The 18,624-nt window shown below is 38.2% G+C and overlaps 1 protein-coding gene across 1 annotated transcript in view; it reads left to right on the top strand.

Moving 5' to 3' along the window:
* LOC137398590 (nuclear receptor subfamily 5 group A member 2-like) overlaps positions 1 to 18,624 on the top strand; it is a 42,854-nt gene extending 24,230 nt beyond the window's left edge. Inside the window, exons 3-12 of the mRNA XM_068084751.1 lie at positions 464 to 561; positions 4,476 to 4,605; positions 6,305 to 6,426; positions 8,391 to 9,012; positions 9,967 to 10,091; positions 11,260 to 11,403; positions 12,209 to 12,331; positions 13,044 to 13,200; positions 16,906 to 17,019; positions 17,829 to 18,624. Of these exons, the coding sequence (XP_067940852.1) occupies positions 464 to 561; positions 4,476 to 4,605; positions 6,305 to 6,426; positions 8,391 to 9,012; positions 9,967 to 10,091; positions 11,260 to 11,403; positions 12,209 to 12,331; positions 13,044 to 13,200; positions 16,906 to 17,019; positions 17,829 to 17,977 (1,784 nt within the window). The 3' untranslated portion in view covers positions 17,978 to 18,624. The remainder of the gene's footprint in view (positions 1 to 463; positions 562 to 4,475; positions 4,606 to 6,304; positions 6,427 to 8,390; positions 9,013 to 9,966; positions 10,092 to 11,259; positions 11,404 to 12,208; positions 12,332 to 13,043; positions 13,201 to 16,905; positions 17,020 to 17,828) is intronic.

Genomic DNA, 18,624 nt, shown 5'->3' on the forward strand with positions numbered 1-18,624 from the left:
GGTTGCCCGGCATTTGCTTGCACATCATTCACAAGAGCCATGTCCATCTTTCACAATCATGAAACCATGAAACATTCGGTAAGATGCCAGGAAGAGAACTCGCTTGCCTTTCGCATTTTCCTTGTCGCGGATGATGCAAACTTGCTGATTACCTGTGTCATGGAAACATAAGTGAACAAGGTTTCTAACAAGGCGTTACGAATTCCATTCTCATCGTTTGCCTGATTCATATTAGACACTTGCATGTCATAACAGTTTACATCGGCCAAAGATGACAAGGTTCAACAGAGTTGAATTTTGTCGTTTGGATCAGACATTTTTACACCAAGTTCCATCATGTTCTTTTTGGTTTTGAGCATGAAATGCGACCAATATGAACTAGGCTTCTATCTGTAAAAAATTTCGTGGCCGGATATGATTTATCAGCATGTGACAGTTGAAATAGAAGTTGTTTCTGTTTCAGGCGACATGGTGATGGAAGTGTGTCCAGTGTGCGGTGACAAAGTCTCCGGTTATCATTACGGACTCCAGACATGCGAGAGTTGTAAGGGTTTCTTCAAGGTAAGTAGCCAGTAGCAAGGTCGAATAGCATAACATTAGTTTTTAACTTGCGTGGGTGCGCGCATGGCCACTAGTAGAGATTTCTGATCATCTAGTAGCCAAGTGAATTGTGTGGTGATATCCTAGAGTTATTGCACCAGAAACATAGTTTATGTGACCGATGGGTAGCATAGTAATCCTTCGCTACTAGGTCATTGGTAGTTTTTTTTAATTCTGGGCAAAACTGAAATTACATAACAAAAATTATTACCCAAATTAATACCTACGTATGTTTAACATAGTCATTCAGAGGGTCGGTCAGGTTTGTGATTACTTTAGCTGAAATAGCATTAGCATATATGTCTCATTAAATTATTAAATATTATAAGCGCTCAGGAATGGAAGGCCTTATCTTGAAGACAGGAATTCTGATTCATTATTCGATAACCATTCGGTAACCATTCTATGAATGACTCACGAGTAAGAGCTACACAGTGTTTTCTCGCTACTTCGCTGTTTACTTTTTGCGGCTTTAGTACTTATGGGTATAATATTTAAAAATTAACAGAAATGAATAAAAATAAAATACATGAATCTCTCTCATACCCTGGTTTGGTGAAATCCCGTTGCGAGTATCACTAGGGTAGCAGTTGTCGTAGCGCGTTGTTCATCTTGTTACGTCTTGTGGAGTATAAAAGAGCAGTATACCTTTGATTTCCTTCATCATACCTCCCAAACACCCTCTATCTTAATCTCTTATGAACTTGAGAATAAAAGGAAAATGGTTACGGTTAATAAACCATAAACCATCGTCAGGTGTTTTAAATGCCCTTTACTCTCAAAACCATTTATTGAATCTACGAAAAGTAGGAAAGTGCTTGCAGTTAACGATAAACTGTTTTTCTTAGATATTTTGTATTGTTCGCTAAGCTCCGCCCATAAATATGTGATGCAACCTAGCTTTTTAGGAACAGAAGTTAAGTAGGGATGTTTAGACCGATTTAGAATAATAGAGATGGGTGTTTTAAAATCCATTAATATCTAAATTCAGCCTTAAAAATAATATCAGTCTTTTCTGAAAGGTAGATAAGCTATTTAACATTGCATATTTTAAAAAGCGCCATAACAACGCTAGCTTGTGATAAAACCGCACTTTTTGAGCTCATTTTTCTCGGCGTTCAGCCCATTTAAACATCATGTAACAAGCTACGAGCAATTTTAAATAGTTTATATACCTTTCATAAAAGACTGAGATTATTTTACGGGCTAGATTTAGATAATGATGGGTTTTAAGACACCCATCTCTATTATTCTAAATCGGACTAAACATCTGTAACGTCCGTTCCTGAAAAAGCTAGGTTTCATCACATATTTATGGACGGAGCTTGTGATGCCGATTGTGTTGTTTTCGAGAAGGATATTGAAATGCTTTAAAAAAGCCTTAATGACTTTGAAGGTTCGTGGACCAATCTTTATTTTGAGTACAAAATCGGAATCAGCGTGTCTGATTTACCTAGTAAATACGATAAAAGTTGTACGTGACAGTTATGGTTTAAGGGTGAAAAGTGAGGGGTCACTGTATTACCAGAGTACCTACAAAACTACGAGAATACTTCAAGTACAATTCATTATAACCATTGCAACAAGTTGAAGTTGTCTAACCATACCAATACATCACACAGAAATTTCATGTGTTTCTACCCACTACATCAAATTCCAAAGATTCCAGCTCACCAGCTGTAGGCCATGTAATCTAGTAGATTATTCCTTGTACCAAATGTAACCAAGTAATGCAGTATATTGTATACAATTATTATATTGTATACAATATATACAATATATTGTATACAATATATACGATATATTGTATGTATTGTATATATTGTGTACAATATATTGTATACAATATATTGTATTCGATATGACTCGTTTGTTGGTCTGTCATAGATGATTGTGATGCAGAGGAAACATTATATGATACTAACTATGATTTCCAGTTTATTTTGGGTCAAGAAATGATGATAAATGTGTGGTCGTTGGAAATGATGCTACTGTAAATGTTTTATGAGTTTTTAAAAGCGCTCGAATTTCTATGGTTTTAGCCCGAACAGCTGTGAAACACTTTTCTTCTATTTGATGACATTTGCTGTGGGTTGCCAGACTTTTTTACTAGTGTTTTACCAAATATCATGGTGTTATATAATTATGAGCACATTTAGATATATCTAATAAAAGTTTAAAAAAGGCTAGAAGAGGCATAGAACAAGCATAGAGGCTTTTTAAAGGTTCCATTTAAACCATTTTTAAAGGTTCCATAAATATATGATGAAGCATAAACACTCATAAGAACAAATAAAACTGAAAACTCATAAGAAGTTTTTATACTTGAAAATCAGACTATAGTAAGAATTTACATATTTTTCATTTACGTAAGATTATTTAAACACAGGAAATAATAATAATAACATATTTATTCACTAATTTTTTTGTAAAATGTAATAGTGACATGACACCGCACTATGAAATAGAATTCAAGGCTTCCCAAATTTTGTACCAAAGAAGTTGAACTCCACATTTATCTGCATATTTTGTCACTGAGCATGTTTGGGGGTTCTTAGCCTGTTTTGACAAACTGTTGTTTTTGCGGATTGTCCCCCTCCCGTCGAGCGGGCAAGCAACGCAACAGCTTGTCACAAAACGTACTGCACCTGATGCATCAGCTGCACTGAAGGGAGTTGTTCTCTTCCGTCTATGCGGCTTGGCTGCGCTGTTATGGCGGTCGCTCCATTGGTAATCATAACGGATTTTGCGCAAAAATTTATGTAGAAAAAATAAGATTACAACGTTTAACCAAAGACCAGTTTCTGTGATAAACTTTAGTAGAACTTAAGAATAAAATAAACTAAAAATAAAATCCATAAGAACAAATAAAACTGACTGATACAAAAATAGAAATACAACTGACTGAGCGCACAAATAACGACATGTTTAGTCGCTGTTGTTGCCTAAGTTCTCAAGTTCTACTAAAGTTTACCGCAGAGACTGGTCGCCGGTTAAACGCTGCAATCTTATTTTTTTCTACATAAATTTTTGCGCGAAATTCGTTATGATTACCAATGGAGTGACCGACATAACATCGCAACCAAGCCCCTTAGACGGAAGAGAACAACTCCCTGTAAGTGCAGCTAATGCATCAGGTGCAGTACGTCTTGTGACAAGCTGTTGTGCTACTGGCCTGCTCGACAGGGGGACAACTCCGCAAAAACGACAGTTTGTCAAGACAGGCTAGGGGGTTCTGTGACATCAGATATGACGGAATTATGTCGCTTGCAGTGTTTGGTATATGAATGGACTAGCCGTGCTGCCTGGTGTTTCCCGGGTATTAAAAATCAGCTTATAAACAATGAGAGGTAATGAAAGCTCCCTGTCACTTGCTATTAGCCTGGCACATTGCCAATAGACAATTTCAGTAAGTTTACTAATAAGAGCTACTTTTTTCACAATGTTCCGCCATCCGCCCTTATTTGCTCCCATATAGCGACATATATCGCTTGAAGAAAAATACTTCAAGCTCGTGTGGCTGAATTAGAAAGGCGGCGGAGTGACAAACCGAAGGGTCCGAGATCAAATCTTCTACGATACGGGTTCTTTATTCCAAGATTTTAATAGGGTAGCTATAGCTGGAACTACACACATGCCCACATACCCACACACAAACTTTGAGAAATATATCTATATAGATGAAGGATATCTGTACTTATGATGAATTATGTGCCAGTCTGGTATTGGGAGGGCGCTATTACTTATAGAATGCAAGACTGGTAATCTTTGTCTAGTCTGCTGTGCCAGAGTGATTCAGTTGGTAGACTGCTCTAGTCAGCAATGTTACCTCTGACCTTCAGCTGTTGATGTGACCTCTAAATTATGCATTTAAGCGGACGGTACAGAACAAGAAGCACTATTGTTGCTCCAACAGCAGAGTCTGCGAGATGGACAAAGCGAACAGAAAGCGCTGCCCGGCCTGTCGGTTTAACAAATGCATGGCTGTCGGTATGAAAATCGAAGGTGAGTAGTTTGAGTTGTTTTGAGGTTTATATGGATTGAGTCTCGTCGGACTATTTTGATTCAAATTGTGTGAGGACATACTTTAGTCTCTCCTCACATGTGATCTGTTTAGGCTCAGCCAGCCATTCCCCAGCACCAAAGTTGGGTCAATCATTTCAAAGGTTCATCTTTGAATGCAAAATTGTGATATTTTGCAGTTAGTTTATGATATTTTTAATTCAATTTATGACTTGTCACACTAGACATTGATGGACGCCGCTGTAATTATAGCAGCTATATTGGCGTCATCTCAAGGGCGGCGACACAATTCCGGAATTTTCAGTTTTTATGTTTTAGCTTTATGAATTTTAATTAACGATTTGTTTTTGTATGTTTCTATTCTTCATATCTATCGCTTTATGATATTACGATTAATCTTTGGAAGCGTTTTGGTATCTCATAGCTGACTTTTCCCTATGAGGAATACTTCCTCATGGAGGGAGTATTTAATACAATGCCTCAACATTTGTGTCAATCACAATTTTCATCAAGCTTCGACAGCCTTCCTAGTCACATTTTTGTTTAAATGAGTTCGAATCCGGTAAGACACATTTTATTCCAACTTTTATCGCTGTCTTCTGATGGACGGACAGACAGACGTGGCTCTTTTTTACGGTGAAGATTGTAATGCATTGGCTTACTGTTGATCAAGTTATAACATGATAAAAACCTTGTTGAAGGGCAGAAGTTGTGCTCTCTTGTCACTACTATGCATGAATGCATAAATGTTAACTTATACAGACTGGCAGGTCGAGCTGCCAGCTCTACCTTTTTAGTCATTCGCCTGGCTAGGCTATTCATTATCAGGCTAGTACTGTTAACTCCCCTCAAGCTTGTCCAACTTGAGACTCCCCAACTATCAGAGATCATAAAGGACTTTCAAGTTTTCCTCACCTACTATGAAGAATGTGCTTATGCTTTTCGGGTGATATTTAGGATAAGTGTTTTATTTTAAGAACTAGCATGACGGCAGTCCAGAGTGGCGTGAGAAATCGTTAGATGTGCCGATAAAGCAAAGAATAAATATTTGCACAATTTTGTTGCAATAACTGAAGACAGTGGATTGGAACAGGTGTGAGCGAGTCCATCTAGTAAGCGGAATGTTGCTAGTTCAAATCCCGTTAGAAACAATCTTTTTACCAACTTTTAGCTATGGCTTTTGATGGGACTTTTATTGTAGCAAAGATTATATTCTTTGGTTCAGAAAAGTTATCGATTGGTGTAGTCGGTTAGGGCACCTGGTGTGGTTGGTTAGAGCACTTAGTGTGGTCGGTTAGGGCACTTGGTGTGATCAGTTAGGGCACTTGGTGGGATCGGTTGCATTTGGTTGGGCATAATCCGCGACAGTGTTCTCATCATACAGTTCGGTCGCAAAAAACGATGAACTGCTAGTCCCCTAGTAACTATCATAAAGGAAAATATAGATTAAGCAATTCGCGGCAGCCGATCACCTTGGCCCAAGGGGTGCACATTGCACAGTCTGTCGTGGGTGCTTGACCATATATTGGGAAAGTTTGGCTGCTGTCATGTTTTCTGGGATATCCATATCACCTCGGCGTTTCCATCAGTTTACGATGTACATAATCGATGAGAAGGCAACCCCTACATTCGGTCATGCAGTATGAACCAGTCTTCAGTAGATATGGTCGTGTGTTTGTAGCTGTACGATCAAACCGAGTCCGAGGAGGCAGGAATAAGTTTGGAGCCCTCTACAAGCAAGACCGAGCCCTGAAACGTCAAATCTCTCAGCAGCGTCAGGAGATGATGGCAGCTCTTGGAGAGGTAGGAGTGTAGAGAGTGAATTAGTCATGATAGGATTGGGGTTTAGTTCATAGACAATAGGACTGACAAGAATATAGTTGGAAACAATAGGTTTGACAAGAATAGATCCGTGGATAATAGGGTCGACAAGAGTAGGAGTGTAGACAAATAAAGCGAAGTATAAGCAGGAGGAAATGAAGCGACGGGCAATAGGTTAGACAGAGGAGGATCTTTGGTAGTAGGATTTGAAGAGGTAAAAGGAAATATTAGGGAGGCAGAATGAGAAATCGCGGAGATTCTCCAGAAGGTAGGCTCATCTGCAGAGGGCAAGCTCGTTTGCAGAAGGTAGATTTCTGTACATGAAACAGGCTCATCTGCAGAAGGTAGGGTCATCTGCGGAGTGTAGGCTCGTCTGCCAAAGGTAGGCAACACTTATGTCAAGGTCAATTTGAAATGGTCATATAACCACTATGAATTTCAATTCATTGATTGCATTTCATCTAAGTATACAATCAGGCCTTTAGTCATGAGTTAATGTTTCATCAGTGAGGTGGTTGTCAGTGAGGTGGTCGTCAGTGAGGTGGTCATCAATGAGATGGTCGTCAGTGAGGTAGTTGTCAGTTAGGTGGTCGTCAGTGAAGTGGTCGACAGCGAGGTGGTCGTCAGTGAGGCGGTCGTCAGTGAACTGGTCGTCAGTGAGGTGGTCATAGCTGACTTAAATTATGCTATTACCAGGCACAATTATATTAGTTAATCCGGTTGCTATGATCCTGTAAAAGTAAAATTATGTTTTCACGGTAATTTGCCACCCATGCTCTTGATAAATATGTAAGTTCAACGTAGCTTTTAACAGCGCCTTCCTGTTAGCACTTGCTTAGTTCGGACCAAATTCTTTCGTTCTATTGACACAATATCCTTGTGACATGTGACACAGGGTACTTCAAATAAATGCTCATCTCTATGATCTAGCAAGAGGTTTTTCCATTCCGAAATGTCAGAAAATTGGAATTATGATAGTCCAGACATGGTTTATGACATTTTAGATTGTATTTAGGGGTAGTTTTGCTCTGTATTGGAATATGTGGGTTTTTAACAAGACCTATTTATTTCACACTAGTCTCACATATTCGCTACTCTACATGTTTTCCCACGACCAAACACAAGCGAAGCGATTGTTTTGGAGATTTATGGTAAATGTATATGTGCACGCAACTCCCGAAAAATTATCCCGAAAAATTATGGAATAGATGTTTTGGTGGTATAAGAAACTCAAATATGATTGCATGTATTACATACTACTACCAGTGGTTGCAGAAGTGGGATGTTTAAAAGCTGGACTGTTTCAAACTTAGCGTACGTCGTAACGTACGCCGTAATGTACTCATGTTTGGCTTTTGTTGCAGCACACCTTGTGCCATGTATTAAGACATAATTATATTGAAACCAGGCTGTAGCTATTGGCTGAAACTTGTCGATTAGCGACTTTTAATAAAATTCACTTTATAGATGAACTAACACGAAAAATTTAATTGAGTTTATCAGAACGTATCGGTATTTTTCGATAGTCTGCGACCGTTTCTGATGATTGGGGTGATCTGAATGCCAGGATATTTCAAGATTGACATCAACAAAACCTGATCGCAGTAAAAATGCTCAGATTCAAGTGAAAGTGTGATTATGACATCTATAGTTGTACTTCAACCACCAGTCTGACAGAATAAAGACACGTAATCCCATAACTTTAATTCAATAGTCGATATTAGTAACGAGTGGGTTAGGCAGCCGCACAACTAGTTTTCGGCAAGTGTTTTTTGGTCAGCGTTTTAACCGTAATCAAGTTTTGTCGATCGTAATCTTGAGCCATCTTGGCAATCGGATCACCTCAAACATCAAAAACAGTCGCAAATTATAGAAAAATACCTGTAAGTTCATCTTGAAGTCAGAGTTTGGTCTTCACGTGATTGTTTCACTGTATTTTTATGAAGGTTTCCGGAGAGTTGGAACTGAGATCCCCATCACCCAATGTCATAACCAGAGTTCCTAAAACCGAATTAGTGGATGCATCAGACTCCCCTCCAGCTTCAATTCAATGCAAACGAGAATGTTTGACTCCGCCCCCACTTTCGGCAACTTGCCAGTTTCCTGCCACCCCGTCTATATGTCCGATCACGAAAGACTATCCTCATTGTTCCTCCACATTTGCCGCTTTCTCTGTAGAGCAGGCTAACTCGGGTAGTCCACCGACGCCGGCATGCTCTAGTTTTGGCTCCTGGTCTAGGCAATTACAATTACAAACTACGTTTTGTAACGCCCCATCATCAAACTCGTCTTACCTCACACACGCTGCTCATAAACCTGCCACCATGACAAGTTGCATGGTGACTTTAGAAGATGACCTTTCAAGTATGTCGGATGCCTTGTCATCAATGGCAGGTATCGTACCTTCTAAAGAGACTTTCAATTCCGCTATTGACACATTTTCAAATGGTATTAGTGTCGACTCGCGTGTTCCTTCAATAGAAAGGTGTCATAGCGTCATGTCAGATGTAGATGTCATACTACCTAGGAGAGCTCATATTTGTTTGTCACCAGGACTCTCTGTACAAGGTCAGTTTGCTAAATGACTGTTATGCAAATAGATCTACTGTTTCTATTGCTTTCATGCTGCTTCCAGATTGGTCAAGTATTGCGGAACTGCCATTCGAGTGTATGCTCAGTGTCACTCGAGTGTATGCTCAGTGTCACTCGAGTGTATGTTTAGTGTCACTCGAGTGTCTATTCAGTGTCATTGGAGTGTATGCTCAGTGTCACTCGAGTGTATGTTCAGTGTCACTCGAGTGCATGCTTAGTGTCACTCAAGTGTCTGATCAGTGTCACTTGAGTGTATGTTCAGTGTCACTCGAATGTCTGTTCAGTGTCACTGGAGTGTATGCTCGGTGTCACTCGAGTGTACGTTCAGTGTCACTCGAGTGTATGCTTAGTGTCACTCGAGTGTCTGTTCAGTGTCACTTGAGTGTATGCTCAGTGTCACTCGAGTGTATGCTCAGTGTCACTCAAGCGTCTGTTCAGTGTCACTTGAGTGTATGTTCACTGTCACTCGAATGTCTGTTCAGTGTCACTGGAGTGTATGCTCGGTGTCACTCGAGTGTATGTTCAGTGTCACTCGAGTGTATGCTTAGTGTCACTGGAGTGTCTGTTCAGTGTCACTTGAGTGTATGCTCAGTCTCACTCGAGTGTATGCTCAGTGTCACTCGAATGTCTGTTCAGTGTCACTAGAGTGTATGCTCAGTGTCACTCGAGTGTCTGTTCAGTGTCACTTAAGTGTATGCTCAGTGTCACTGGAGTTGTTGCCCAGTGTCACTAGAGTGTATGCTCAGTGTCACTTGAGTGTATGCTCAGTGTCACTGGAGTTGTTGCCCAGTGTCACTCGATTGTATGCTCAGTGTCACTCAGGTGTCTTTTGGGTGTCACTTGGTTTTCTGCCAGATGTTTGTAGAATTCCACTAAGATTTTTCTAGATTGTCTTTTCATGTGTCTATCATATAGCACTGTGTTGTTTAGAGTACTCCGACAGCTTTGACACTTCCTCAACCTCTAGTTCAGTTCTGGTGGAGGATAGGCCGTCTATTCCAGAGGTCATATCACGCCTTTATGCAAACAAAATTGATCTCTCCAGCGATACGATGGTATGTAATTTATTGTTTTGTTGACCTCATCTTAGTAAGGCTTGTAGATTGTCTCAGCAAAATCATGTTTCCAGTTTTTCTGTTACTTATTGTTTTTTAATAAATATTGAAAATAATTAAGTGGTTTCAATTTACGGAAAAATGAAAACCCGTTCTCATAAATATTGACTTCGTGGCATGTCAACTATGGCCTCTTACAGACAAGTTTTGTTGGACAGCCTTCAATTATTTTATCCTGTCAACTAGGGTCAAAATGTCAGTTTTAGTAAGCCTTAATCACAAGTTGTCTTACTCCCTGGAGTTGCCTCACCTTTATTGTGGAAACTTGTCCGATTAATGGAAAACAGTGTTAGCATGACTAATTATATTAATTCTTTGGAGCTGTTTATCGCTGTTAATCTTATTTTTGTTGACCTGTACATTTACATCAATTAACCGTATTAGTGGGAGTTGTTTCTCCATTTAAAGATGGGAAGCATAGGTTGCTGAACATAATCTATGAGCGATGTAATAAATATTCTGAAATTGTCCTCTCATGTTTGTGACGATGCATGAAAGTGACTTTGCGTCTTATTGACATTGCTTAATAAACCTAATTCCATGGTGACTGTACCTTTGTTCTATTAAACTCTATCTACGTACTATGTACTTGCTCTCAACTAAAAGCTACCCAACTGCAATTTGCTTGAATATTTTGTTACGAATCGTCGAACCTAGGTGTAATAATGTCTTAGTCGAAAGCATTACATGAAAAAAAATTTAGTTCAAAATAAGTGTTGACAACTCCTAAAACAAACACATGTAACAAGTAGATGTAGATGTTATATGAACCATGGAACTCCACTATATATTTTCACAAATCGTCAGACTTAGGTGTAGTAAAGCCTTAGTCTAGATTTGATGTATTTTGTTACGCCTAGTCTAAACATTTTTACTCTAATGTTGTTAGTCTCTTTTTTTATAATTGAGAAAAATTCGGTGATTAAAAATCATCATTGCATCTTCACTCAAATCACTTAGCAATTACCTTAAATCTGAGCGTATTACATTAGGCCTAGGTTTGAGTCGATAATTCGCTCATAGACATCATCTACCTGTCTATCTAATCATGTCTGGCTCTTTAATATTCGGGAGTTGTTTTCTTTATTTGTCCGTCTTTTAATTTCAGATGCTAAGCCTTCTAGCAAAGCTAGTAGATGAGTCGTCGACTATGACTTCTGACCTTATCTCAGATTTGCTGCCATTGGTTGATGATATTCTTGTAAGGCTAGTACTTATAACAAAGGATGCAGTCTACTTCAAGGAGCTTGGGGTGAGTTTAGACTTATCATTCATTCGAGTCAATCATGTCGTCGATCAATCAGTCAATTACTAACATGCATTTGGGTCAAAGATTTTAGCATGAAACGAGGTGAAACAGTTAACCAGCAATGTAGTTGCTAGGATTTATATTATTTATGCATGTGTTTGCAATTTTTTCAAGGTTATTGATCTAGATTCCAGATTGGACACGTGGAAGGGTGGCACAACTCCGATTTACCATTTATTAATGATAGAAATTCAAATGAAGCACCTTTAATTTTTATAGTATAATTGTGTGGAATTATATGATTTCTAAAGATCCAGGAGACTAATGTTTTACTTGGAATCAGTAACAGAATGCGTGAACTAAAGCAATATGGGCTGCAGAAGTTCTTGAAGATCCAACCATCATTTAGTGGAAATATCACTCCACATGTGATGAATGAGGTTTAATAAATAAATAATATAAAAGGAATAACAGAAATATCAAGAAGCAAAGATGAATCATGAAATATATCCAATTCAAAGAGAGACGATACCAAGTTGTAGATACCGTATACAACTGGTAAATACATTTAGCTGGTGTTTATTAGTTTGTTCGAGCGACATTCAGCGTATGAATCTCGCTTCGTCAGGCTAATGAGCGCCAAGCGTGAAATGCCGTTTGACATCCTTATCGCTATGTCCTTTGGTATCACATGCAGTTAGTTGCCTGGTATTTAGGGTTCTCATGACTGGCATGTCAGTTGACATCACATGCTGGTGGTGCTAGTCATAGTATAGCTGACATTGTGTAATTTATTCTATGCCAACAGGTTAGCAATCAGATGATTCTCTTGCGCAACAACTGGGTTGGATTGGTTTGTCTGGCTACAGCAGGCAGTGTGTTGGCTGGCAAACCCAGCTTTGGCTCAGAGGACCCTCACTTTTCCTATAGTGTAAGTAGCAAACGGTGTCAAGTGGACACAGGTACTTTTGTCCACTTGGTTCACCGAACCAAGTCATGTCTGGTACATGATTTGGTTCGGTATGATTTTCAGTCAAACTTCGACTTGTTTTCACCATAACACAATAAAAACCTTTTTGTATTGATTGTTACATTACTAGAAGCCAAGTTAGTACGCCGTGAGATATCGCCAGGTTTAATAACATGTGAGTTCAATTCCCGTATGAGGCAATCTTTTTTCCCATTTACAACACCGCATTTATTATTGTAAATATTTACATATAATTTAGATTTTTGCATATTGTCGTGTGATGCATTTGCTTCAATGATCTGTGTAATTAACGGAAATCTTCAACATCGAGTTTTTGGGTTGCGGAACGAATTAAACCAAATAACCTGTATTCTTATAGGAATATTAGTTTCAACATATGATTGTTTTGACATGCGAATCTCAAAAAGGATTAACTGTATGTCGATGTTTGAATTGAAAGTTTTTTTAATTAATTTGTTTATATCGGTCCTTGTTTAGACATGGAGTATGTAGAATGTTTATTTTCCCTGAAGTGAATCTGCACTGTCACTCATCACACTTGTTCGCTGCTGCTGACCTCAGCTGTGGCACCCTGTGAGGTCAAAAGATCCTCCAACTTGCGATCAGTTGTTCTACCATTGTGGTCTGGCAGTTCTTCACCTCATATCTGCAGGCGTCCAGCAACAAGGACTGTCTACAGCACAGGTTGTACAGCCTTGGTCTCCAGCCCATCTGCGCCATGATTGAGTCTCTCTCCCAGAAGATGCTCTCCGTCCACATGGATGTCCACGAGCTCACAGCCCTTCTTTATCTCCTGCTACTGTGTCCAGGTCAGTCTCAATTGACCTCTGTGAACTTCTGAGCTTGAAAGTTAGAGATATGCTTATCAAGCCTCCTTAACTGAAACTGTAAACTTCCTAGAGCTGCAGTTATGCGAGAAAGATATATTCCAGTTTACACGATGGCAAAACAGAAAAGTTCCTTTCCAAGTTTTGACTGATCTGTTAACTAGAGATTTTATACAGGAGAAAAATAATTCTAACTCCCCACTTTGTTGGCTAGAGTTGAAAATTTTTAGCACGATTACTTACATCGTTACTTACTTTTATCAAAGAAGTAAGTGAAAAGTTGCCATTTCAAGTCTTCACTTGTGTCATTAACTATTGGAACTTTATTGTTTCAACGTAACACGGACGCTGTAAGTGGTCTTTATAGGTGTTGTTGGCCAAATGTCAGGGAATGTCCTCAAATATATTTGGGCTACGCGCAGATTTTCCATGCTGACTTTCCGGGGATATGTATGAAAAGCCTATTGCTGAATTGGGATGCACGATGGGCAGTCATTGACGCATACGTGGATACAAAAAGTTGCAGTTATCCTTAATGAAACGCTTTTGATACAGTAATGATTTTATCAATTTGAGGATGTCCTTCAAGAAACCCTACAAAAACATTTTCATATTCACCAAACATGTGGAGTTCTTGACAAGCAGTTGGTCATTATAGGCTGCAATCATTAAATGTGTCTAAAGATCTAATGAAGTAACTTTGAATGATGCCTTAAGAGTTGAAGGTTACCCACTCAGGACTCGGTAATTCCATGCAATCATGTTTGTATTTATATCGGCACAAATCATGTACAGTGGAACCTCGGTTCTCGAGCAATTCGGTTTTCGACCGAAAAATTTGAGATTTGTTCATCTCGAACATAAATTCGGTTCTCGACCAAACCGGAGCATGCGCACTGGAATTAAACGTTCAGAACAGCTCCAGAAACAGCATTGAATCATTCGTTAAAGGTTGACTTGCAACAAAAATTCACATTACAGTTTATTTGGTATCAAAAGATTCACCATGTCTTACTCTGTTGTGTTGTAGGTGCCAAATATGTGGAAATGTGATTACAAGCTTTTAAAAGCACAAAAACGAAAAGCCACCGTAGATTGGAATCTCTTTATTTCTCTGACGTATTCATGATAGTTTGGTTATTGTCTTGTCCCGTGATGTTCTCACGTGAATTGAAAGGCCAATAAAAAGCTCAATATAAACTTATCGTAGCACTAGTTTATGACAAACACTTCAGGTTTTACCGGAGACCCAGTATCAAATATAGATGCTCGCTACTTTACAATTTTGTTTCGGCTTGAATTAATCGTCAAGTCGTAATCTGATCATGTGACCCAATGCTTCGAAAATAATTTTTGCAGCACTTTTCAATTATCGCAGGTGACCAACAGGCTCGTCATGATTATCAGACAATGAAATTATAAGTACTCCTTTGAGGCAAGGTTAAAAAATTCAATGAATTCTTACGGTAAGTTACAGTATAAGATATCACTGCTAAAAGTGACAGCATTGCAATGACGATAAAATAGATGCGTAAGAACAATAGACATAGTTTTATTGAATACGTGAAGTATATTTGTCAAAATATTTCGACAAATAAGGTTGCACGAAAGTGTAAACGGAAACCATCTACCACAACTGCGTCACATTTGGGCTGTTTTGGAAAGAAAATCCAAACTACGGCAGTCACGTTTGGCTGCGATTAACTGTTCGTTTTTGAGCTTTTAAGAGCTTGTAATCACATTCCCACATATTTTGCACCTACAACACAACAGAGTAAGACATGGTGAATCTTTTGATATCAAATAACTGTAATGTGAATTTTGTTGCAAGTCAACCTTTAACAAAGATAGAGGCGAGTTATGCTCCCTAAATTCTTAACAAAAAAGAAGGAACTTTTTGGGATGACGTCCTTCTACCGAAGAGATTTGCTAGGGAGACAACTCCTCCAGTTGAGTTACCCTAAATTGTTTTGGAGGATTCCTTTTCAAAGTTGCGAAGTAAACGCGCCATTGCTGCTTATGTTTTTTTTCTCACACGATTTTTGATGTATACTAACTGATCTGTGTCAGTTTTTGATGTTTCATTATCGATTTTTGGTATTTATCTTAACCTAGGATATTTTCGATGTTTCAAGAGCAAAACATACAAAATGTCTACTTTTTTCCATTATCATCGATAGAAAATCTTTTATTAACCCTTTCGCAGGCGAATTTTCAAAACTAAATCAGACTCCCATGGGCGAATTAATTTTCCAAAAAATCAATCTATGTTTAAAGGTGCATATGTATACATGTATATGTCCCTAGGCATATATATATATATATATATATATTATAAACAAATAAAAATGTATAACATAAAAATATGCGTTTCATAATAATTGTCTATTTACGAATGATATTTTCGAAAGCATTCTCCTTTACAAAGGCCCACATCACAGTCTTTGCACCATGTACTTATTCGTGTAAAAAAGAGCTCCCACAAAGATGTACTTCCTGGATTGACAGGCTAAAATAACTTTTCAAAATACTCTACTGGTTGAGCATCTACTGGAGTAAATACTGGGCCTGTCACTGCTATAAACTACTGAATTGTAGGAGATTTATCTCTGTTTATGTTGGTTATATTCTTCCAGGCACTGGCATCACTCCTACTCACATCCTCATCATTACTGCTACCAGCTTTTTCATCACTGTCACTTCCAGATGTAAAGTCATTCCAATCACAATCCAAACCTGATTCACTGTCATCTCTTGCTACTAAATCTAAAAAGTCACTGTCAGCTCTGAATCTCTTAGTAATTTCGGTACTAGTACTTGCTTTATTAGAATAATCTCGGGAGGTTCTTTTAGAAGTCGCCATGATGGTAAACTAAAATCAAACTCTCGAAAAATTCGGTAAATAAAAGCTAAAACCGAACCAAGAAAAATAAAAGTTGATAAATTATTTAGAACAATTTTCTAATTTGTTTCGAAAGTTTATTTATTCATCACTGCTAAAACGATCGGTTTTTTTCAACCTTAAAGTCAATTTTTGAGGCTAACCGAAACTACTATATTGTAGCTTGCTATTGGTAAAAAAAAGTAAACAAAAAATGGCTTTTAGCTAACCAGAAACTGCAATAATAAAATATGTTACCGAAACGACAAAAAACGTCGCACTGCCCAGTAGCAGCCGTATCGCAAAGCGACAAAAACGTCGCTCTGCCCACGAAAGGGTTAAAAATAAACACGATCTATATCTACTCGTTTTTATTTATAGTATATAGTATACAGTACAGTTTATGGCATAAAATGTTAAAAAAATACTTTACCAAAGTTGTTATCTCGACTTGGAACGGATTAAAATTTACATACATTAATTCTAATAGGCATAACTGTTTCGGATCTCAAACAACTTTCTGGAACCGAGGTTTCCCTGTACTCAAAGTGCAAAAACAACCAAAGTGCTATCACAATTGTGGATTGGTCTGCAATTGGAATTTGAATGCCATGTGAATACCCATATTTGTGTTCCGTCCATGTCTAAGGGATCATAGTATTCCTGATGACTAGTTGGAGTTCTGTATCTGCAGACAGAGGTAGTGTGGATCACTTACCATAATTAGTAGAAATCTATTGGGCACACTATATCACTATATCCACACTCTATCAACTTCTTATATTGTTGTCTCACTGCACGTATAGAGTCGGCAGAACTGCCAGATGAAAGCCAAGTCTTTCTGAAGAGAGCACAAGAGGAGATAATAGTTTCCTTACAGACCTACATATTGACTGCTCATTCAGACAGATATCAGCCTGGTAAATTACTAGCAAATCTAGTTTTCCTGTCTCTCCCCTTCCCATTTTCTATGACTTGCCCTCCCCCTTGACTTCTTTGTTCCCACACCTTTCCTTTTTTCTACTTCATCTCAATTTTTTACTCCCCATTTTTCCTCTTTCTACTTTTCCCCCTCTTTCTACCTTTTCCCTTTCCCTATATCCCTCCTCTTTTCTCTCACTTTTTCTACTTCACTCTTCCCCACCTCATTTCCCTTCCCTCTTTTTCCTCTCCCTCTCATTTACTTCCCCTTTCTTGCCCTCGCTCTTTTTTCCATCTCCCTTTATTCTTTTCTATCCCCCTCTATTCTTTTTCCACTCCCTCTTTTCTTTTTCCACTCCCTCTTTTCTTTTTCCACTCCCTTTTTTTCCTTCTTTTGCTTTTCTCTCTCTGTTTTTCTTCCTTCATCCCCTTTTTCTTTCTGCTTAATATTTCTCTTTATCTCTCATTCCAATTTTTTCTTTCTGCATCTCCTGCACTTTTAATCCCCTCATTGTTTCCCTCTTTTACTTTCTCTCGTCATCTCTCTTTTATCTTTCTATTTTTTCTGCTTCAAGCCCAGGCTCTTCTTTCTTTTTGCCTTCCTTCTTGCACATATCCTTTTTTTTTATTTTTGTTCACGATTTCATCTTCCCAAAGCTCTTTCATTTTCTCTCTTCTCTCATCTTTTGCTTCTCCACTTATTCCCTTTACTGCCTATTATTGCTAAACTTCCCTTTTTGGTTGTGATCCTTCTGTGTCACTAGCTCTGAATTTCATGTTTTTTGTGATTTGTGATTCACCTTTGTAGACAACCAGCGATTTGGGGAATTACTGTTATTTCTACCAGAAGTTAAACTCATTACTCTCGCTACACTCAAGCTTCTTGCAAGTTTAAGAAACTGTGGTAGCATCGGTTGTACTTCCCTCCTTTATGAGCTGCTTGAGGGAGTAGTGTGACTCATACTACTGAGACAACAGGAAAATCAAACCTGGCTCTTGATTCATGCGCTATTATTGTGATAGGAAGGGATGTCTTGTCACATCAATAGCCATTAAAGCAAAAGTTGTCAGTGGCTAAAATAAATCTGTTTGATAAAATCTAGATAACTTACATAGCCGTTGATTTCACAATTCATATTTGCTACTTTTCCGCATTCTAAGAAAACACCCAATATAGTTCTTTATTTTTGTTACAATTGTTATATCTTTCTATATTACTGTTACAAAAGGTTCTTTTACAACATAGTTGAATTCGCTTAGTTCTGACATGTTTTCATCTCTTACTAACCTGCTGTCATGCAGTCTTTATTTCTGTGCCATGTATGCCTTTGGTTTTTAGGCTACAGTAATTACGCAATTTTATTATTAGGGCTGGTTTTCATGCAGGCATTGATTCCCGGATCAGAGGAATAATTTTTTTCAACTATGGTTGTTAATCCAAAGTGCCACTAGTATTGTTGCCTTGTTCCTAGGCTTGCACTTTCCTACAGACTGTCAATTTCACAGCGTAACTTCGTATTTTTGATATAAATACAATTTGGTTGTTTCTTTTAGATATCTACCATAAGCAAAATATATTTAATATATATCTTCTAAAGATTTGA

The sequence above is a fragment of the Watersipora subatra genome, chromosome 6, assembly GCF_963576615.1.
Source record: "Watersipora subatra chromosome 6, tzWatSuba1.1, whole genome shotgun sequence".
Taxonomy (NCBI): domain Eukaryota; kingdom Metazoa; phylum Bryozoa; class Gymnolaemata; order Cheilostomatida; family Watersiporidae; genus Watersipora; species Watersipora subatra.